This window comes from Pecten maximus, chromosome 6 (genome assembly GCF_902652985.1).
Source record: "Pecten maximus chromosome 6, xPecMax1.1, whole genome shotgun sequence".
Taxonomy (NCBI): Eukaryota; Metazoa; Mollusca; class Bivalvia; order Pectinida; family Pectinidae; genus Pecten; species Pecten maximus.
The window spans coordinates 28,967,770-28,990,670 of record NC_047020.1 but is presented as its reverse complement, the minus strand read 5'-3'; the positions used below and the strand labels follow the sequence as shown (position 1 = coordinate 28,990,670).

The window sequence follows — 22,901 nt, the reverse complement described above, 5'->3', positions numbered from 1 at the left end:
CACTGTGAGACAAAATTACTTCCCCTTCAGGGGGTAAAAATGCCTCACTGCCAGGTGGGAGGCTGACAACAGCACCACACTGGACTTTAGGTTGACGTTTACTGTCTGCCCCAGACTTAGCACCCTTATTACGGGCGACAGACTGATGGGACAACACCCTGTCCCACAAAGTGTTTGACCATGTCAAACAGACGGAACACATGTTGTCCCGGGAGCAGCCTCGGCAGGTAGAACAGGTGTCATGGTCATCCCCATCGAGGATGACATGACCGCAGTCTCCTGACCGAGTTTTTGGACCCGAAGTAAGTCTCTTACCTCGCATTCTGCTAGGCGGGCAGCTTCCAGCAAACGAGAAAATCCAGCCAAAAAACGGAAGAAAAATCCACCGATAAAATTACGGAAAAACGTCCCGTCAACTGGAAATAAGTACAGAAAAGTACAAAATGAAAAAGAAATAAAACAACTGAGTTGACAAAAGCAAAACGGTAGCAAATAAAGCGAGAAAAATAGACACCGAAGTGGTCTACTAGACCGCGGTACCGTAGCGAGACAGTCCACGTGTGCAGTAACCACTCGACAAAAAAGACGAAATACGACACACAAACGGACTGACAGTTCAAACGAAAATGAAAAACTTGTCAACAAAGATGAGAATAACAAATTACGAAAGCAAAGCAAAAGAAAAACTAATTAAATGCAACAAAAACCCTGGGAAAACGAGCTGTCGTCAAAATCCTTCTGGGATGATGGCTGCCATAAGCGGAAGTGAGGTTTTGGGTCATGCGCGGTGCGTTCGTATCGGGCATTAAGGGTCCTCTCACGGGATATTTATTTTCATTTTTGTTATGCAAATTATGGGCTGCCGGAGGCGATACGCTATTATCTATATGGTGGTGAGCTATTATTGAAATAAACTGGTAATGTATAGCCTTTAACTTGAACTTACCTCTGCAAGTGTCTCATGGTCTTGTAGAATGGTAAGACGACCTGGTATGTGACTTTTCATGTTTTGCAGAACCAAGTTAAAATACTTGACACTCTTGATCCCAAGTTTCTCCTGTAGTGAATTAGCTACATCCTGGAAACAAAATCATACAATCACATTTACAAGAGATCCCAGAGGGATCTTGGCGCCCACCATTGAATGATCTTCATAGGTTCCATGTCAGATTGATCTTTTCTCTACTTTTCCCTTCATTTTACTAATCTGTGCAAATTGAGACATCCCTCCAGTACTTTTCAAACAAGGGAATCCTAGCTATATAAGAAATTTGAGATTTAACGATAATGGCTGTTTGTTTGTCAGGTTGTTTTCAGGACAGACTGGTCCAAAAATGCAATACCAAGGGGAACCTACTTATGAAATTTGAGAAAGATCCATTCAGTACTTTGAGAAATAGAGATAACAAACTTCAATTGTCAAAATCCAAGATGGCGGTCTGTCCGCCATATTGTTGTCCAATTGATCTCAAAATGCAATAAGCATAACGAGGCACCAAGGGGAACCTCACTATGAAATTTGAGAAAGATCCCTTCAGTACTTTCTCAGAAATAGCGATAACAAACTTCAATTGTCAAAATCCAAGATAGCTGCCTGTTGGCCATGTTGTTTTCCGATTGGTCTCAAAACGCAATATGCATAACTAGGCACCAAGGGAAACTTACATATGAAATTTGAGAAAGATCCATTCAGCACTTTCTCAGAAATAGCGATAACAAACTTCAATTGTCAAAATCCAAGATGGCTGCCTGTCGGCCATGTTGTTTTCTGATTGGTCTCAAAACGCAATATGCATAACTCGGCACCAAGGGAAACCTACATATGAAATTTCAGAAAGATCCATTCAGTACTTTCTCAGAAATAGTGATAACAAACTTAAATTGCCAAAATCCAAGATGGCTGCCTGTCGGCCATGTTGTTTTAAGATTGGTCTAAAACGCAATATGCATAACTAGGCACCAAGGGAAACCTACATATGAAATTTCAGAAAGATCCATTCAGTACATTCTCATAAATAGCGATAACAAACTTCAATTGTCAAAATCCAAGATGGCTGCCTGTCGGCCATGTTGTTTTCGAATTGGTCTCAAAACGCAATATGCATAACTAGGCACCAAGGGGAACCTACATATGAAATTTCAGAAAGATCCATTCAGTACATTCTCATAAATAGCGATAACAAACTTCAATTGTCAAAATCCAAGATGGCTGCCTGTCGGCCATGTTGTTTTCGAATTGGTCTAAAAACGCAATATGCATAACTAGGCACCAAGGGAAACCTACATATGAAATTTCAGAAAGATCCATTCAGTACTTTCTCAGAAATAGTGATAACAAACTTCAATTGTCAAAATCCAAGATGGCTGCCTGTCGGCCATGTTGTTTTCCGATTGGTCTCAAATCGCAATATGCATAACTAGGCACCAAGGGGAACCTACATATGAAATTTGAGAAAGATCCCTTCAGTACTTTCTCAGAAATAGCGATAACAAACTTCAATTGTCAAAATCCAAGATGGCTGCCTGGTGGCCATGTTGTTATCCGATTGGTCTCAAAACGCAATATGCATAACTAGGCACCAAGGGGAACCTTCATATGAAATTTGAGAAAGATCCATTTAGTGCTTTCTCAGAAATAGCGATAACAAACTTCAATTGTCAAAATCCAAGATGGCTGCTGTGTCGGCCATGTTGTTTTCCTATTGGTCTCAAAACGCAGTATGAATAACTAGGCACCAAGGGGAACCTACATATGAAATTTGAGAAAGATCCCTTCAGTACTTTCTCAGAAATAGCGATAACAAACTTCAATTGTCAAAATCCAAGATGGCTGCCTGTCGGCCATGTTGTTATCCGATTGGTCTCAAAACGCAATATGCATAACCAGGCACCAAGGGGAACCTTCATATGAAATTTGAGAAAGATCCCTTCAGTACTTTCTCAGAAATAGCGATAACAAACTTCAATTGTCAAAATCCAAGATGGCTGCCTGTCGGCCATGTTGTTGTCCAATTGGTCTCAAAACGCAATATGCAGAACTAGGCACCAAGGGGAACCTACATATGAAATTTGAGAAAGATCCATTCAGTACTTTCTCAGAAATAGCGATAACAAACTTCAATTGTCAAAATCCAAGATGGCTGCCTGTCGGCCATGTTGTTTTCCGATTGGTCTCAAAACGCAATATGCATAACTAGGCACCAAGGGGAACCTACATATGAAATTTGAGAAAGATCCCTTCAGTACTTTCTGAGAAATAGCGATAACAAGAATTGTTTACGGACGGAGGGACGGAGGGACGGACGGAGGGACGGACGGACGGACGGACGGACGACGGACCACGGACGCAGGGCGATTTGAATAGCCCACCATCTGATGATGGTGGGCTAAAAATCCAATTTCAAAATCATATTTGCAAAAGACTCTGGACTAAAACTCATTATTATTACATACTAAACATATTGTACTTGTGTTCTATCCACTAATCCTACTGACTATCACACTTCTGTTCTATCCACTAATCCTACTGACTATTACACTTCTGTTCTATCCACTAATCCTACTGACTATTACACTTCTGTTCTATCCACTAATCCTACTGACTATCACACTTTTGTTCTATCCACTAATCCTACTGACTATTACACTTCTGTTCTATCCACTAATCCTACTGACTATTACACTTCTGTTCTATCCACTAATCCTACTGACTATCACACTTCTGTTCTATCCACTAATCCTACCAACTATCACACTTCTGTCTCAGCCTCTAATCCTACTGACTATCACACTTCTGTTCCATTCACTAATCCTACTGACTATCACACTTCGGTCCCAGCCTCTAACCCTACTGACTATCACACCTCTGTCCCAGCCTCTAACCCTACTATCACACTTCTGTCTCAGCCTCTAATCCTACTGACTATCACACTTCTGTCCCAGCCTCTAATTCTACTGACTATCACACTTCTGTTCTATGCACTAATCCTACTGACTATCACACTTCTGTTCTATGCACTAATCCTACTGACTATCACACTTTTGTTCTATGCACTAATCCTACTGACTATCACACTTCTGTTCTATCCACTAATCCTACTGACTATCACACTTTTGTTCTATCCACTAATCCTACTGACTATCACACTTCTGTTCTATTCACTAATCCTACTGACTATCACACTTCTGTTCTATCCACTAATCCTACTGACTATCACACTTCTGTTCTATCCACTAATCCTACTGACTATCACACTTCTGTTCTATTCACTAATCCTACTGACTATCACACTTCTGTTCTATTCACTAATCCTACTGACTATCACACTTCTGTTCTATTCACTAATCCTACTGACTATTACACTTCTGTTCTATCCACTAATCCTACTGACTATCACACTTCTGTTCTATCCACTAATCCTACTGACTATCACACTTCTGTTCTATTCACTAATCCTACTGACTATCACACTTCTGTTCTATTCACTAATCCTACTGACTATTACACTTTTGTTCTATTCACTAATCCTACCAACAATCACACTTCTGTTCTATCCACTAATCCTACTGACTATCACACTTCTGTTCTATCCACTAATCCTACTGACTATCACACTTTTGTTCTATCCACTAATCCTACTGACTATCACACTTCTGTTCTATCCACTAATCCTACTGACTATCACACTTCTGTTCTATCCACTAATCCTACTGACTATCACACTTCTGTTCTATCCACTAATCCTACTGACTATCACACTTCTGTTCTATCCACTAATCCTACTGACTATCACACTTCTGTTCTATCCACTAATCCTACTGACTATCACACTTCTGTTCTATCCACTAATCCTACTGACTATCACACTTCTGTTCTATCCACTAATCCTACTGACTATCACACTTCGGTCCCAGCCTCTAATTCTACTGACTATCACACTTCGGTCCCAGCCTCTAATCCTACTGACTATCACACTTCTGTCCCAGCCTCTAATTCTACTGACTATCACACTTCTGTCTCAGCCTCTAATTCTACTGACTATCACACTTCTGTTCTATCCACTAATCCTACTGACTATCACACTTCTGTTCTATCCACTAATCCTACTGACTATCACACTTCTGTTCTATCCACTAATCCTACTGACTATCACACTTCTGTTCTATCCACTAACCCTACTGACTATCACACTTCTGTCTCAGCCTCTAATTCTACTATCACACTTCTGTTCTATCCACTAATCCTACTGACTATCACACTTCTGTTCTATCCACTAATCCTACTGACTATCACACTTCTGTTCTATCCACTAATCCTACTGACTATCACACTTTTGTTCTATCCACTAATTCTACTGACTATCACACTTCTGTCTCAGCCTCTAATTCTACTATCACACTTCTGTTCTATCCACTAATCCTACCAACTATCACACTTCTGTTCTATCCACTAATCCTACTGACTATCACACTTCTGTTCTATTCACTAATCCTACTGACTATCACACTTCTGTTCTATTCACTAATCCTACTGACTATTACACTTTTGTTCTATTCACTAATCCTACCAACAATCACACTTCTGTTCAATCCACTAATCCTACTGACTATCACACTTCTGTTCTATCCACTAATCCTACTGACTATCACACTTTTGTTCTATCCACTAATCCTACTGACTATCACACTTCTGTTCTATCCACTAATCCTACTGACTATCACACTTCTGTTCTATCCACTAATCCTACCAACTATCACACTTTTGTTCTATCCACTAATCCTACTGACTATCACACTTTTGTTCTATCCACTAATCCTACTGACTATCACACTTCTGTTCTATCCACTAATCCCACAGACTATCACACTTCTGTCCCAGCCTCTAACCCTACTGACTATCACACTTCTGTCCCAGCCTCTAACCCTACTGACTATCACACTTTTGTTCTATCCACTAATCCCACTGACTATCACACTTCTGTCCCAGCCTCTAATCCTACTGACTATCACACTTCTGCTCACACCCCTAGTCTACTATAAATCTCCACAGAAATCACTGTACCTTCACTGTTGTTTTGTTGTCATACTTGAATGATTTTGTCTGACCATTCTCCAAGAACACTTTGAGGACATTTGGCATAAAAGGCACATAACTCTCATCTGGCGATGGCTGTAAGATAAACCAAATTATAAGATAGAGAGTGCAGTAATGATAAGTTGAAAGGTACCATATCACAAGGCTAATGGTGTACGATAAATCATAACAGTACCGGTAAGTAGAAAGGAACGCTCTGATCACCACCTCAAGATAAACCACAACATCTAAACAGGGACAAACGTTTCAGGTCAGTTTTTTTTAAATACTGATATACAGTAATACCCTATTGTAATGCCACCTTTTAAACCATCAAACCCTCATACCACCATTAATTTATTAAGAAAGGCTATATCCCCCAACATTGAGGCACCCGTTGTACTACCAAACCCGCATACCGCCATCCCCCATGTTATTTTCAAAACAAAAGGATAAAATAATATCATTATAACCTCATTAAATACCGCCAACTTGGGTCAGATGGGGTGTACTGACGGGAATATTACGTTTACATTATATTGTTACACACGCCCGACTGCTGACTAACAATTGGTGTGTGAACACTTCGAGTTTAAATGGTAAATCTGATATACCGCCAAACTTATTATATCACCAAAATCACAGAGAACAGCAGGTGGCAGTATAATGAGGTTTTACTGTAACTACACAATTAAAATCATCCTAGTTCCTACAGCTGTAGCTGTTTCAATCTGTTCTAAGTATCCCTTTAGCCTCTCACTCCAAATCCAGTTAAAACTTTACTTAGGATAAGAAGTTAATCAAGTTCTCTTTGTAGGAATGGCATCTAGAGCCATTTAAATGTACATTTATCTTAATGACATATTCTCAAACTAAGATAGTCTTCTAGTGTGTCTTAAGTCCTCTCCAATCCACCCCCATTTTGGAAGTCTTGTTAAAAAAAAAATGGATCTATATCAATTGAGATTTAACTTTTGGAAAACAAATATCTCACAACAGAACATCGGACCTAACTATCTTTTACTTTATCCTAGATGAATACGAGGTTATGAGGAACAATCTATCACTACACGAAAACTTCTACAGTTAGGACATTTCCGACTGTATTTGGTCAAAAAAAAACCTCCTAATAATGAGAAAATTTACACAGGTGACAAAATAATTTTCACTTACACTTTGCATACCATTCACCATGGTGACAGTGACTGATTCAGCGAATCGCACACGAGAAGGGTTGTTTTTCAGCTTGGCCTTCTTGGCTGCGGTAAGGAGAGCGGACTTCCTGGTAGACTGTGAAGTAATCAAACGACAACATCAATCAGCATCCGTATCTCTTACAACCTCATACATAATGGTTCCCTACTGCGACACTCTCTAGTAAGTAAGTGACCAGCTCTCTAATGCCTCACTCCATATAGTGACCATTCCTAAAGGGATCATGCTTCATATGAAGCTACAGCTGTAGGTATATATGGGACTGACAACGAAAAATGGCATTTTTTTTTAGGATGCCGCTAAAATCCAATCTAACAGCTAGCTCATGAGTCAGTCAATTTGCAATTGCAATATTATCTGATCATCAAACTTTATTCTCCAAGTTAAGAAATAAACAACAATATTTCACATATATTCAACTAACACACTGCTTGTTGTTCCTTATAGATAGGACACATTATCCTGATTGGTATAATCTACCAGGTTGTATAAACAAGCATCACCTTAACATCACCAGGATATGGTGAGGCAACTTAAAACACCAAAATAATTTGTTGTTGTGAACATTCTGAAGCACAGTAGTTATCTTTTCTATTTTAACAGCCAATATAATTAATGTCATCAGTCAAAATCTGCTCAAAATCATCAGAGATTGGCCAGGAAGGTTTCACGCTTGAAATTACCAGTAAGATTTTTTAGCTTAATTCAAATGCTCTGAAGGAATGCACAAAATAATATATCAAAATTATAATTTTTTACTTCTTTATGAGTATAAGGAATACGTAGGTGATAATGTGGGGATAAGTTTGATGTTTGTATAACCATGAAAATTCCAGCATTCAATGTTGTCTTATCATCTGTATCAAAAGATGTTAAAACAAAACATATTCAAAGCATATCTCTATTCTAACTCTGGAAATTACAACAGACATTTTGTAGATAATTGTGCGAGAAAAAGAAAGGTGTTGATATTTAGACTGGCTCTGTATAGTGTAATCGCTTCTGTAGGAAAGACTAGATAACTTGTATTGGTGGATACAAGATCTATCTGGACAGACAGACTATATCCTGGTAAATACGTTACAGAAACCTTACATACCAAAACGACTGGAGGACAGTTTGACTGATCAAAGAACTCATTCAGTTGCCAAAAGGACAAAATGGCAGGGGGTGTTGGGTATTGCGTAAATGTATGAGGTAGCTATTGGGATGGGAGTTTTATGGATAGAGCTTCATATAAACATACATACTGAACATAAAAGGTCACAGACTCAAGGTCACCATGTGTCATTTTGGGGCAGCTTGAGCAATGATGAGTAAAAGATTGAACTTCAAATACATGATGACCAGCATTTAAAAGGAAGAATCTCTATAAAACATCCACATATGTATTTTGTCTTTTCGTAATACAGAGTTATCTGCTCTTGTAAGCAGGTATTGATTGGTACAACATTTGTTTGTGACAGTTATGTCATAAATTTGTAAGAAAATGAGAAAATAATATATTCTTGTGCAAACTTATGACATTACCAATCAATACCTTCTCACAAGAGCAGATAACTCTGCATTACTAAAAGACGGAATACAGGTGAAATAGGATTCTGTACTGCAATATATATATAAGTCTTCTTAACTACCTACATCATAATCTACCTAGAACTGTCAAATTCACTAAAGTTACTTATTAAAAGTTCTGGACCTGCATGCCAGCAGTCATTTGGATGATAACTAATCCCAGATCAACTACAGGGAAATTTAGTATGTAGGTATAGGCCCAGCTCCTGTATATCAAAGAGAACAGTAACCTAAGGCCAGCACCACAAAAATAGCACAAGTAAACCCCACAACCACAGCCGGATAGTCTGAACCTTTTCCCCAAATAAAATCTCTCATTAGTCAAGACAAATTAGCTTGAAAATTTCGCCACAACCAACTGAAATCACAAACCAAATAAGATTGCAAAAAAAAAAAAAAAAAAATTATGTAAAAATAAATAAAACTTAATCTAAAATCAAAATATTAAAAAGACTTTTAAATAGTCAATAAATCCTAGTTAAGAAAAGAAGCAAGAAAACCTGAGGTGTTTGGAATGGAAACCTTGACAACAGAGGTGTATGGAATGGAAACCTTGACAACAGAGGTGTACGATAAACAGACTACAGATGTGTGTGGAAATTGGTACAGGGTACAAACTCCACAACACTGGTTACAAACTCACGAATGACCTGAATGCATAAAAAAAATCAGTGTTAACAAAATGTTTTACAAACCTGATCATCCCCCTGTATTTTGGAAAGAAAACAATTATTTTGTACTACATGTCACATGAACAATACTTCATATTCACCATCAATAAGAATCAATATAGATTTATTTATCATACTGAAACATTCTAAGTCCATATGGTCTATCACTCACCTGTCTTAATTTGTTATTGGACAGACAGGAAGTTTCTGGCAGATTGGTACCATTGTTTAACTAATATTGTAAGCTAAATGCTTAACTTAATATCCCCTGCTCCCACAACCATCAGTTAAATAATTTTGAATCCCCTGGAGTAGATGCTAAGAAATCAACAAATATTCAAAGATGATGGGGTACGATGAGTTGCTTATTAAAATATTTCATTTAATTATGCAACATTGACCCCGAAGACCCAGGGTTTATCCAAACCTGGCACTGGAAACTCAACAGAAAATATCTACTTACATTGTCTGAATATGGCTGACAAACTGTCAGAGTCATGGTTTCCCGACAGGATCTGTAAAATAAACACACATAAAATTTATCATATTATATTATATATGGGTGTACTAAATAGGTCAAGACTGTCATTGTTATAACACAGATGTACCAATATGTTTCATTAATCGCCCTGCATACCTTGGGTATACAAGCCAAAGCACAGTGTACCACTAAACAACCTTCCCTACTTTGGAACAAATGTTCGTCTTATTTTCTGTTGTTTTCATTCACGAAAACACTAAGTTTTTATTCAAGAATACTCTGATTTCACTTTTCTCTTTATCTAACAATTAAGCACAAACTATGCAACAGAACTTGCCAAAGCCTTGGTTGCCTACAAATACAGCTGACAAAATGTTTCCTTACCTCACCAAATCGATGACATATTGTCGGGGTGCCTTTTTCACATCCTCGCCATTAATTTTGATGATTTGGTCACCTGGTAACAATTTGTCAACACTTGGACCACCTGTAAAGATAACATGATATGTTTTGTTACTGATATATAATTAGATATCAACAGCAACAGTGATTAGATCTAAGCAGCCAGTAAGGATAGATATCCAACCAACCAATCAGAATAGAAATCCCACTAGCCAATAAGAATAGAGAAGAAGTCCTGACAGCCAATAAGAATAGAGAAGAGGTCCTGACAGCCAATAAGAATTCGAATAGAGAAGAGGTCTTGACAGCCAATAAGAATAGAGAAGAGGTCGACCAGCCAATAAGAATAGAGAAGAGGTCCACCAGTCAATAAGAAAAGAGAAGAAGTCCCACCAACCAATAAGAATAGAGAAGAGGTCCCACCAGCCAATAAGAATAGAGAAGAGGTCCACCAGCCAATAAGAATAGAGATCCCAGAAATTCCACCAGCCAGAAAGATCACATATGTAGAAATAGCATATAATATAGATACAGAAACCAGCAGTCAATATGAATAAAAAAACAAGCACCCAATGAGAATAAAGGAATAAATTAAACAGCCAATGAGAATTAGAGGAACAAACAGCCAATGAGAATTAGAGGAACAAACAGCCAATAAGAATACATAAACTCAAACAACGCAATAAGAGCAAAGAAGCCACCAGCCAGGACGAATTGAAGACATATATGATCTAAATGTTCTTTTGTATATCGAAAACATCATGGATAATTTAAAATGTTTGGTCAACAATTTAGACTAGTCAATGGTTTGGTATAAAAGTTTGGTAGAGTTGATTGAGGAACATGCCCGTATTGAAATATCAATTACGTATCCCTAATATGGCATAACATACTTAGAACCAATTACCACATCATATTACACAGTGAGGCCTAAGTTGTAAGAATATGTCAAACAAACTCAGGCTTTGACAACAAAGTTACTTAATACATTTAAACTGATCTGTATATTTTATTTTTTATTTCATCCCTTGAAATCTGTAATTTGTGCTTGGATTTGTCGATAAAATTACTCGCATCATAAAACCAAATCAGCAAAATATGATAGAGTTCGACAATAAAGTTAAGGTACGAAAACAGGAGGAAGATAACCTCTTGAAATCATACAATATCCAGACTATTATCATTTAGAAATGCTTGACAAAAAGATTAGCCATGGAAAACTAGAGTCAATCCAAATTAATTCCCTCATCAAATTAAAGTTAAAGTTACAAAATTAGTATGATAAAGTCTATGTAAACAATATGATGAGGTATATATATCACCAGACAACATCTTGATGTTTGGTAATACATCTATTGTATATCTGGACGACAGCAAAAGTTGAACACTGTACCAGACACAGAGACCAGTGTCTTCATCGTATCTTCATTCCAAACCACATCAAAAATTCTCTAAATAAACATAAGTCGACAGTCCGTCAATACTCGGGTATCATAACCAGGACGGGTTGATGACAACTACGGTAAATTGGAAACCATTACATGGCAGACAAACTTGATGGATTTATGAGTCAGCTTCATCGTGATTGGTCAAACAGTAACTAGGTATGTAATTAAGGCTGGACCAATCTTGACTGATTCCAAGTTAAAGAGGTTCTATCTACAACTCAGTAATCACAATGTATTTTATGGCCTAAACTGTGACGCCATTTCAGGTCCGACATAAAAATTATAGGCCCCCATTTACCAGTCTGCCGAGATCTATAATAAATATAGCATTGTCAACATGGACTTGTAATATTCCTTCTACTTCAAGCAAATATGGGGAAAAGACATTAATAACAGTGATTATATAGTGAAATCTCACCAGCCATTATAGGACTTGTACTGATTGAAAACCTGATTCACAGAAAGGCTTTAAACACCCAACAAATAGTCTGTACATATTGCCTTTTAAGAACAGTGAGGCTATGTAAAAGGTACCATATTCTAGCAACTGAAAGGTACATAAAGGATACACCATCACTATTTCAGGACCTTTCATAATCAACAATGTTTCTGTAGACAGAGGCTTAGAGGGCCTGTATCGCTCACTTAGATATTGAAGTAAATATGGGGAAACACTCATTTCTACATACTAAGAATTATTTTAAATAAGTTGCTATATTTCCCCTATTGCCATCCCCCCCCCCCCTCCCCCCTTCCCTCCCCTGGAGGCTCAGATCCACCATTTATACCAAAATTTATACCAAAATGGTTCCCCTTCAACCAAAGATGCTTCAAACCAAAGATATATCCCCTAAAAATCTTCTAGACTAAAAACTCAATAAGGTAAAAATGGGGTGTCCAGGTTGCTGAAAATGTTAACCGATTGTTTTCTGAACAATCTACATTTACAAGCTTGAGCATCAATCTTTGCTATGGGAATTTCAACACGACAGAAGCTGAGCAGGTCATATATTTAATGGAAAACCTACTTTTTGCTGATGTTATCTATCTTTCAAGTGTTATAAGTATATTGGTATGAACACCAATAATCATTTCTGTGACCAAAACAAATGTTTTGAGTGAATTCTATACTGGTAAGCATAGGTTAACCACTGCGGTTTTGTAGCAATTGACCTGTACCATACTGGTTAGGATACTGAAGTCTGTAACTATGGAGACCAGCCCAGTGATGCATTTATGGTTCTTTACCTGCCACAAATGTACCCACCTAATTGTATTGTCATCCACAGATGTGCAATGTTGGTGCATTATTGAGTTTGAGAATAATTACAAAAAATGACTGGGAAAAGAAGCAAAACAATTAACTCAATGAGCTGACTTTGTGTCATTTCACCGAAACAAACACTGCTATCATTGGTTGGTGTAAAGAGTTTGATGCCTGGTTGTAGAACCAAGCTTTGACAAGATTTCATAAATTACAAACACAAGACATCTTGGATCACAGCAAATTGAAAATTATTACAAACATGTATTGTTAAAAACCAAACTATCCGTAATAAAAAACAAAAACAACAAAAGGCCAAAAGGCCTTTATCATAATGGTCAGCTGAGTTCTGATATACCTGTGGTTGATTTTTGTATTTTTCAGGCAAACACAGCAAGATCTCTAATAAGTATAGATTTGCCAACAACATCATAGGGATCAAAGTGTATCCAGAAGTCAGTGTTGAATATCCCAGAGGTTAATGTTGAATATCACAAAGGTCGATGTTGAATATCCTAGAGGTCAATGTTGAATATCCTAGAGGACATAGTTGAATATCCTAGAGGTCTCTGTTGTCTTAGAAGTAATTTAGAATTTCATAGACATCAAGGTTTAACATATCATATATAGAGGTCAATGTTGAATATCCTATAAGTCAATCTTGAATATCCTCTTGACAATTTTGAATGTTCTAGAGGTCAATGTTGAATGGTCTAGAGGTCAATGTAGAGTGTCCTAGATGTCAAAGTTGAATATTTTGAAAGCCACCAAAGTTGAATGTCCCAGAGGAAAATGTTGAATCTTAGAGATATGGAATACTCCATGGGTTTTAATGGTGTAGCATGTAGAGCAAACACAATATTTATTATACTGACAGTTGATATAACAGAATGTATTATACTAAACATTGACATTTGGCAGTAATCTTACAATGAATCGGGACAAATATTACTTACCTTCAGTCACAAAGCGTACAACCACAGGCTTCTCACTCCCCGCTACGAAGCCAAATCCTTTTTGTGAGTCGCGTGAGAGTTCAATCTCACGAGGTTTGGGAGGTTCCACATAGTCCGGATCATCTCTGGGATCATCTCGGGTCGTGTACTTGTCTACATGGCTGGAAAGACAGAACATAGAAGGAATAACACTAGAATGCTAGGACACATATCATACAGTATATAAGGATGTAAAGAATCAGTAGTCAAGGACACAAAATACAATACATCTAGGTCAATTTATGTAGGTCAATGAAGCTGGTAGTCAAGGACACTATATATGTAGGTCATTGTAGCCTGTACAAAAGGAAACTAAATGTAGGTCGTTGCAGCCTGTAGACAAGGAAATCATATGTAGGTCAAGTTTCCCACATGGATTTATCTCCATGACAACTTAGAAATTAGAGAAATCCTAAGAATGAATGACAATTTATTTGATTCAGAATGTGTTATTACATTTTCTCATGTTCAATAAAACTCCATCCTATTTTGTTTCTACATGCACAATCTTATTTATCACACACATTGAGCTCTGTGATATAATACAAATCCCTTCAAAATGGACTCACGTTTCCATTTGATTAATGATTCACTGTAAAAATAACATGCCCCTATTGATTTTCTTTTATTTCAAAACAATCAATTACCGGGTATGTCTTTTTCTTTTTGTAACTTAACCCTCAAACCATTCTAACAGAAAAACAGGATTAGCGTGTTATGTAAACAGACAGGGTGATGGATTGAATTCCTTTTCGGTTAAATGTTTGGACCATTCATTTCTGAATATACCAAATAGGTCCTTTATGATCATGAAATCATAGAAAACTCTATACGTTACATTACTAAACATACATACTATGTATGTTTTCTCACTCTTTAGGACCAAAATTAAATACATTCAGGGAGGAACATGTTCTCTAACTCTATGTCTTATCTCGTTAGGAATACAAAATACTGCAGGCGAAATCAAGTCTCCTAATTCTTCGTGAAAAACAAGTCCTCTAACACTTTATAATAAAATAGTACTAGGGAAGAACATATCACCCAACTCTTTATAGAAGTGGAAACTGTGGGAAAAACCTGTCATCTTTCTCCATAAGGACTTTTTAAACTGTGTTCTAATTATGTTTTTAATTGAAAATACTTTTTTAAGCTTTGTTTTACTGAAAATTTCATATTAAACTGAAATTATGCAGGTAAATAAGATTGAAACCATCACTGTTTCAGGACCTTTCATAATCAGCAATGCTTCTGTAGACCGAGGCTCAGAGGGCCTGTATCTCTCACTTAGATATTGAAAGTAAATACGGAGAAACACTCATTTCTACATAAAAATAATTAAGTTGCTTTAGTTCCCCTATTGGGCCCCACCCCCTGGCCCCTGGAGGGTCAGATCCACCATTTATACAAAAATGGTTCCCCTTCACCTAAGGATGCTTCAAACCAAATATGCACCAGATCCTCTCCTTCCTTCAGACAAAGTATTGTAAACAATTACATATATTTCCCCTATTAGGCCCCATCCCTCAGGCCCCTGGGAGGCCCCTGGGAGGCCAGTCCCATTGTTTTACCGCTCTGCCATGGCATAAGCTCGCCAGTCCTTGGGACCAGGTGAGCTAAAAATTATCTTGTCTTAGAAAGTAAGTGTTAATGAAGACAATGCAGAGTTTTCAGTGCAGTTTTGGTACAGATGTAATCTGTTTAAAGGTATGTGATATACTGCTTTGATCTCAAACTGATAGCATAGTCATCGTGACTAGTGGTACTATCAGGCTTCTGATCCATCATACATACACTATGACTGGCTTCTTTAAAGAAATAGTTTTTGTTTTATCTATATTTTTACATAAGAAATTGTTGATGCTTTGGGAATAGGCCATACCAATTTCGTTTTTGTTACCAGGTATATGTACTTGGATTTAGTCGAGCTCATATTTCTTTTGAATTTAAGAAAAAAATATGTTACCACTGTTTTTTTGGGTTTTTTCTTTTGAAGCATAAAAAATAAATCTATTTCTATAATGTGGTTCAAACTTTAGGAATATCCTTTTTTCTGAATCGCTGATGCCTTTGAAACAACGTAGTCTTTAAAATCCCATGCAGCTATTCAAACATTTTATTTTCATCAACTCTACATGTGGTTTGCTTACAATCAAACCTGCTTGAACACCTTGAATAAGCGACCACCTCTGTTATGCGACCAGTCTGTCGTCCGCCCAATGGAAAATACTATATAATGAACCTTAAATATACGGTCACCTGTCTAATGCGGCCAGTGGTCACTAAATCTGGCGATAGGTGAGATGATCACATGACCAGATTTTATTATCAATCGTCACATGATTTGTTCATATTCGGACCATTCACATTTGTCGAGTCTTTGCAGGATTAAGCGTTATCATGTAAACCGAGGCTGGTCATGACAAACTTTATATGAAATGTAGCAAACAAACAACAATTGAAGATATTTTCAGAAGCCATAAATTTATGAAAACTTAGTTTTTTTGGTGTGGGTTTCTGGTGAACCTGGTTTTAGCAGCCACCTGTCTTAAGTAGCCAATTTCTGTCGGTCCCTTAGGTGACTGTTTATTACAGGTTTGACTGTAGTTTATTTTGAAGTTTTTGAGATTCTTGTCTTAAGCTGATATGGTTTATAAATTGTCAACAGACTTAAACAAAGGCTAGATGCCACTCCAAAAATATAACATGGTCAATGATATCAATTAACATGATGGTCATAAAGTGTTTCCCTGGTCATTTATATGAATTCAACTATGGAGCAATCTTAGAAACAGACAGAAATAGCATGTGAAGTCCTGAAGTATAAACATTTGTGGTTAAGATAATGACAGCTCATGGCACGTCAGCGGGGTGGATAAAGACAATATCGGCTGAAAGACGTGGCCATGTTACATGTGGAAAGATACTTTTAACAGACGCTTGAATTGCCAGTCGGAAATTTTTATGCCTGATAAATGTTTGGCCAACCAGCATCTGTTTAATAGTCGAGTGTTTGTTGATAAAATCACAACTCCGTATAGTGCAGTGTTACTTGGACATGCAAGTCCATTAAAGTTGGACAGCTAGCTTTAGGCTTTTACAGACATATTTCTTCTTCAGATATATATGTAGGCTGTCTTATTTCAATGATATTGCAGTGAATTTGGTGATCATGAAAACTAATTCCAGACCCCATTCGTACTAAGTATTTCTTATTTTAAAATTCTGTCCTGACAGTTATTTCAGACTTGCACAATGATTTTGTAACAGTCCTATTCAACTTGAAGTCAGTATTAAAATACATTTACAATATATAAATATCTATACTAACTAGTACAGTATACCACTTCTGCTTTCAAATGCATCATCCATAGAAGCATTCATGAAATTAATACAAGAGGTCTGCATTTCTCATTTGTATGCTTTGAATATGACTTAATAGATTCTATCAGAAGACTTTGTTCATGTGACTTTTAAAGTTGATTTAGATAACTAATGTAAATCCCATATACACCCTTTATTTTAGCAAATTGGTAGCTCTTCATCAAAGCTGCTGTGATTCATGGTTACTCAAAAGTTTTTTTCACAAAAATGTTTTTTTAACATCTTTGACCCCTGTGACCTTCGTTGTCAGTCCTTAGACTGTTAAGAGAACATGAACAATGTTGACAGGCCACTACAGGAAGCATTAACCATCATCATCTTGTTGATTATTGATGTGAGGAGACTGCTGGATCTTATTATGAGGATGTGAACTTCAACTTAAATGTCTCAGACTGCTGGATCTAATGAGGATGTGAACAATGTTGATGGACTACGACAGGAAGTTCTACTGGCTCAGCCTGCTGGATTGTCTTATGAGGATGTGAACAATGTTGACAGGCTATAGCTTATACTTTTGCACAATTTGAGTAGACTTTCTAAAAATAAGTGGCTTTTTTTATTTTCAATGCATCAAAAGTCTATGAGGGTGTTAACAGGAGTCGATAATCTCCTCATCCCTCATGTCCGATAATCTCCTCATCCCTCATGTCCGCTCCATGACCTTGAATGTTCTCTAAGTCGACAAACAACTTTGTTTACTTATTGTAATTACACTGGGTAATTAGTTATATAGATGTCTAGGTTTCCATTACAACCTGTTGCCATAGTAACGTGGCTAACACTCCTGTGTAACCCAAGGTGTCTGTCAATATAGCTAGGTATAGGTTAATGCAGCTGAGCTATTCCATGGTTGCTGGACAATGTCCCTGATACACAGATGTATCATTAAACCAAGAAATACCTTGTAAACATGTGGTGATCTTCTGACCTTATCAATTAATTAATTTCCACGAGGAGGTGGCTATAATCCATATCATTGATTTGTGAGTATACTCTAGGTCTTAATTCATGAAATTTCTGAAAATACTGGAATTTTTTTTTTTTTATTTTAACATCAAATTTATTTTTTGCATTCGCTGGTTGTGTTAAAATAAACTATTAACTTATTTTCGTATTTTCATGCCTAACAACTTTTTCACGGTGATTTGATTTTGCAATTTAAAGTCATCAAAGGCCTACTGTACCTGTGATTAAAACTATTTCACAGCCATTAATTTTCGCGAAATTTCATTGCCTGGAAAATATGTGAAAATTATTGGTTTACAATATTCGAAATATTTGACAAAACAAGAAAAGACTAGAAAATGTCTGTAAGACATGAATGCCCCTGCTTCCACTTGACATTCCGAGACACAGTTTGGTGGGAATCGCATCGTTACATTGTATCAGGACAGGACCAGACGGATAAGGGTAACACTATAATATGCCCCCCCCCCCCCCCCCCCCCCCCCCCCATTTCATGGCAGGGCATAAAAACATTTTATATTAACAGTGACCTTCACCTTGGCCAAAATAAAGTTACATATTTAAAGTTTCCTATTTCACTGCCATATGGCATGGACTGTAATAAGATGACAAGAGGCTTTTATCCTGCTTCTTAGTAAGTCCTGGTCCTGCCTATATAGCTATATATGGTACCAGAATATTGCAGGGTCAGCCAAGCTTACTGGAACAGACTGGTGTATATCAGACTATAAAGGTTCCCTTATGATCAGTCTGCAGGAAGTCTTTTGGTCCACACCACCAGTGTATATCAGACTATAAACGTTCCCTTATGATCAGTCTGCAGGAAGTCTTTTGATTCACACCACCACTCCAAGTGTGACATGCATTTGGAATAATACCTTGATTTAAGAGGCTGACCTTTACCAAATGGGCCATCATCACGGATTATGTCTTCATGTCAATTCAATAAAACTATGCCTGAATCACAATTGCACCTACAGCCTGAACATTAGACTGGCCATGCCCACCAGCCCGTTAGATTTTTGTTGACAGAATTGCTCCAATAAGTTCTAATACTAGATTATCTGCCCTTTAGTTTGAAACTTAGGATTCAGACATATACTCAAGACCGAAATCATGAACCTCAATTTCATTTATAATTTTAATATTCTAGAGACAGGTGGCCAGTCTAACTGAACATCATATATCCCTTGTTTTCTATGCTTTGGACTAGACTATCAGATTTCATTTCACCATTTTCTGTTAAAAAAATTATAAATGAAGGTTTGCTTTATTGATTTTGTGAGAAATTTAGCATCTACAATACAATTTTTTTAACAAGGAGCTTTCAATGACAGGAAAAAACCCTGATTTTAAAACTGAAGTATTGAACTAAAATTTTGAGGACAATTATACAAGTATATTAACATGATGTGTTCTGTTCTCTGTATAATTGATATAAGGCTACAGGAAGTATACCCTGTATTAAGTATGAGTAGTCATATTGTAATCGTTAGATAACTATAGGTCTTCATTTCTACAGAAATCCTCAAATACCAGTGTTGCAGTCACACATATAACTTTATTCTAGATTTGAATTTCTGTTGTGTAATTGTTCTGATATGTAACTATGGTAGCGACTGCTTGTGTTAACCTTATCGCCCTTCTCACAAACTTAGACTATTCCTGCTAACAGCCGTGAAATCCTTGGACCAGAATCCGAGGGGAAGCTGTCAGAGCGGGTTAAATTGTCCCATTTCAAGCAAGCCATGTAATACTGGAACTTCTAATAGCTTCCTTAACCTTGTTATTGATCCAAGATGTCTCTATAACATTGCTTGGAAATAATAAGGAAAACTTGACATTTTAAAAAGAATGTTGAAGTGATGAGTCTGAAATTGGTGTCCCTGTCAGGTCGGTTTGCTCACCTCACCGGTCCTGTAGAGAATTAGAAGCAACAGATTCACACTTCCTTCTAACCATGAGCTGGTGAGCTACTATATACCCATAATGCTTTGTGGTCAGCTTTAAATCTTGTCATGGATCCATGTTGTCATGGCAACAATATCATATGACCCTATTTTCATGACAGCAAGTCGACATGAAGACATTCTTATGACATTATTATGTAGTCATTATATATATATTTACAACCATATGCTAAAATATTGAAGGCCACTTCCATGGTTAAATTTAAGAATCTAGTGAACTGCTACACAGACTGCAGTATCACAGCCATTGTGTATGTATATATAGAAGATGTTACTTATCCTGTATACATGTAAATAGATATTGATGTATATAAAACAAACATGCTGAGTATTGCTAAAGCAATACATGTCCTCTACCGACCCCTGCTAAAAATAGTGAAATTGTGAAACTCGAAGTTGATCTGTTGCTATACTCATAATGAAGTTACATACCAATTTTCACAAACATATATACCTAAATAAACTGAGTGGACAGACAGACAGACGGACAGACAACAGACAGACGGATGGAGGAAACCTATGATAAAGCAATACATGTCCCCTACTGGCCCCTGCTAAAAATAGTGAAATTGTGAACAAAATTGTGAATTACAGACTGTATGACATATATCATGTGTCTTCATGCTTGCTTGCCAAAAACAACAACTTCTTATTTTGGAGAACAGACATGATTTTCAACCCTTATTTTCTGCATGAGTTTTCAGTAAAACTCATCTATTATTCATAAACTGAAATATCCTAATTATAGTCAACCAGGAGGAACAACTCAAACTATTCTGTTTTAATGTATTTGTTGGTTAAAATTAGGAGGTTTAGTAATTGTCGTAATTAACACATGCACAATTTCCATCATGAAACTTTAAGAAAGATGGAGCTAAAATCGTCAAGCTATTAATACTTCCTTCTGAATCTGTAAAGGAGAAAATGTGACGTACTTGATGTAGTATGGCTTGTTGTTTTTGTCCGTAGCACATTCCCAGCCATAGGGAAGTCCCAGAGCTCCAGGGTCCCAGTTGTCTGGGGGTGGTACCCATGATGACACTTGGTTACCATGACTGCAATAAATCATAATATTCACATAAAATCATGATTAATGAGTATTTGTCATCAGCTATATTTTACATATTTTTCAACTGGTTCCATTGAAGATATCTTCAGGACCTGTAATATAACTGTACCCCTGCAAATTGAGATTACTTCAAATAGTGCCATGAACCTAATATCACTGAGTATCTCAAGAATCCAATATCAGATTACAAATAATATCACTGTAATGTGTTAATAACTTATGAAGTGTTTATTTTTTCATAAAAGATTCCTTTACCTAATTGATCCATGTTAGTAAATGTCCATGTTATATTAGCTGTTGAACAATATTGAATATATAAAAAACCTTTCTTTTACTGCTTCTAATAGTCATATTGGGCAGCATATGATTTTGATTCCATACCATATTCATCCCCAAATAAGCCCCCTCCTCTGGTGTAAAGGTTTAGTACCATATTTATCCTCAAATAAGCCCCCTCGAGCTCTCCTAGTGTAAAAGTTTAGCACCATATATATTCATCCCAAAATAAGCGCCCTCCCCCAGGGTTAAAGTTAAGTAAAAAAGTATGGTTGGAGGACTTCTAAAATGAAGGTGGGGGGGGGGGATAACCACCCCCATTTGTCTGTTTTCAAAAAGATTTCCTTTCAAAAATTCCGAAATAGTAAACCAGTGGAAAACTTTTCAGTTTTAAAGAATATCGGTATATCTAAAGTATAAAGTAAACGAGTATACTTTCAGCTCTTGTAAATCTGGAGATCCGCTATTTAATTTTAATTTAGTCTGTTTTGACAGAAACCTTTACCCTATCACACCACAAACTTCCCATGTCCAGATTAGAGGCCTGAAATCTCCCTATAGTTAAGCTTACTTCAATCTTAATAGTTCTATAGAATCTACACTAATATATAACATATTGTATGGTGGTTCAGTAATGGGAAACACTAAATAAGTTTATCTACAATGGCTACACAATGTATAGCAATTAGAGATTTACAATTAATATGAATACAGGATTGTCACTTCTCTCCAAAATGTGGAATTGTCTATCGCAAATCATTACAGATATCTCCTGTGCCAATCAGAGGTCTTTGATTGTTTCTGTGTGGACAAATTTCATCAATACTCTCCGGCACACTCTATCGGGCCACAGAATTCTGAATCTGACCCCATTGTTGATGCTGGTCAGAATGTTTTATTCACAAATTATGGATACAGAGTTGTGTCCAAGTATTTCTCCTGTTTACCAGGACGATGGCCGAATACTGATAGACTACATATACAGCTAGCATTCAACATGTTGATACCGTAAATGCCCCAAGAAAAAACCACCACCAAGTTCTCCGTCTTAATTATTGTTTAAATATAATTAAAGTATCAACTGGAAAAAACCACCAAGGTCACTCAATCAC

At 36.9% G+C, this 22,901-nt stretch overlaps 1 protein-coding gene across 1 annotated transcript in view; it reads right to left on the bottom strand.

Annotated features, from left to right (window-relative positions):
* Positions 1-22,901, bottom strand: part of LOC117329473 — a 102,979-nt gene that overhangs the window by 46,326 nt on the left and 33,752 nt on the right. Inside the window, 8 exon segments of the mRNA XM_033887428.1 lie at positions 947-1,078; positions 6,062-6,169; positions 7,247-7,363; positions 9,559-9,570; positions 9,998-10,049; positions 10,400-10,502; positions 14,086-14,246; positions 21,380-21,499. Of these exon segments, the coding sequence (XP_033743319.1) occupies positions 947-1,078; positions 6,062-6,169; positions 7,247-7,363; positions 9,559-9,570; positions 9,998-10,049; positions 10,400-10,502; positions 14,086-14,246; positions 21,380-21,499 (805 nt within the window).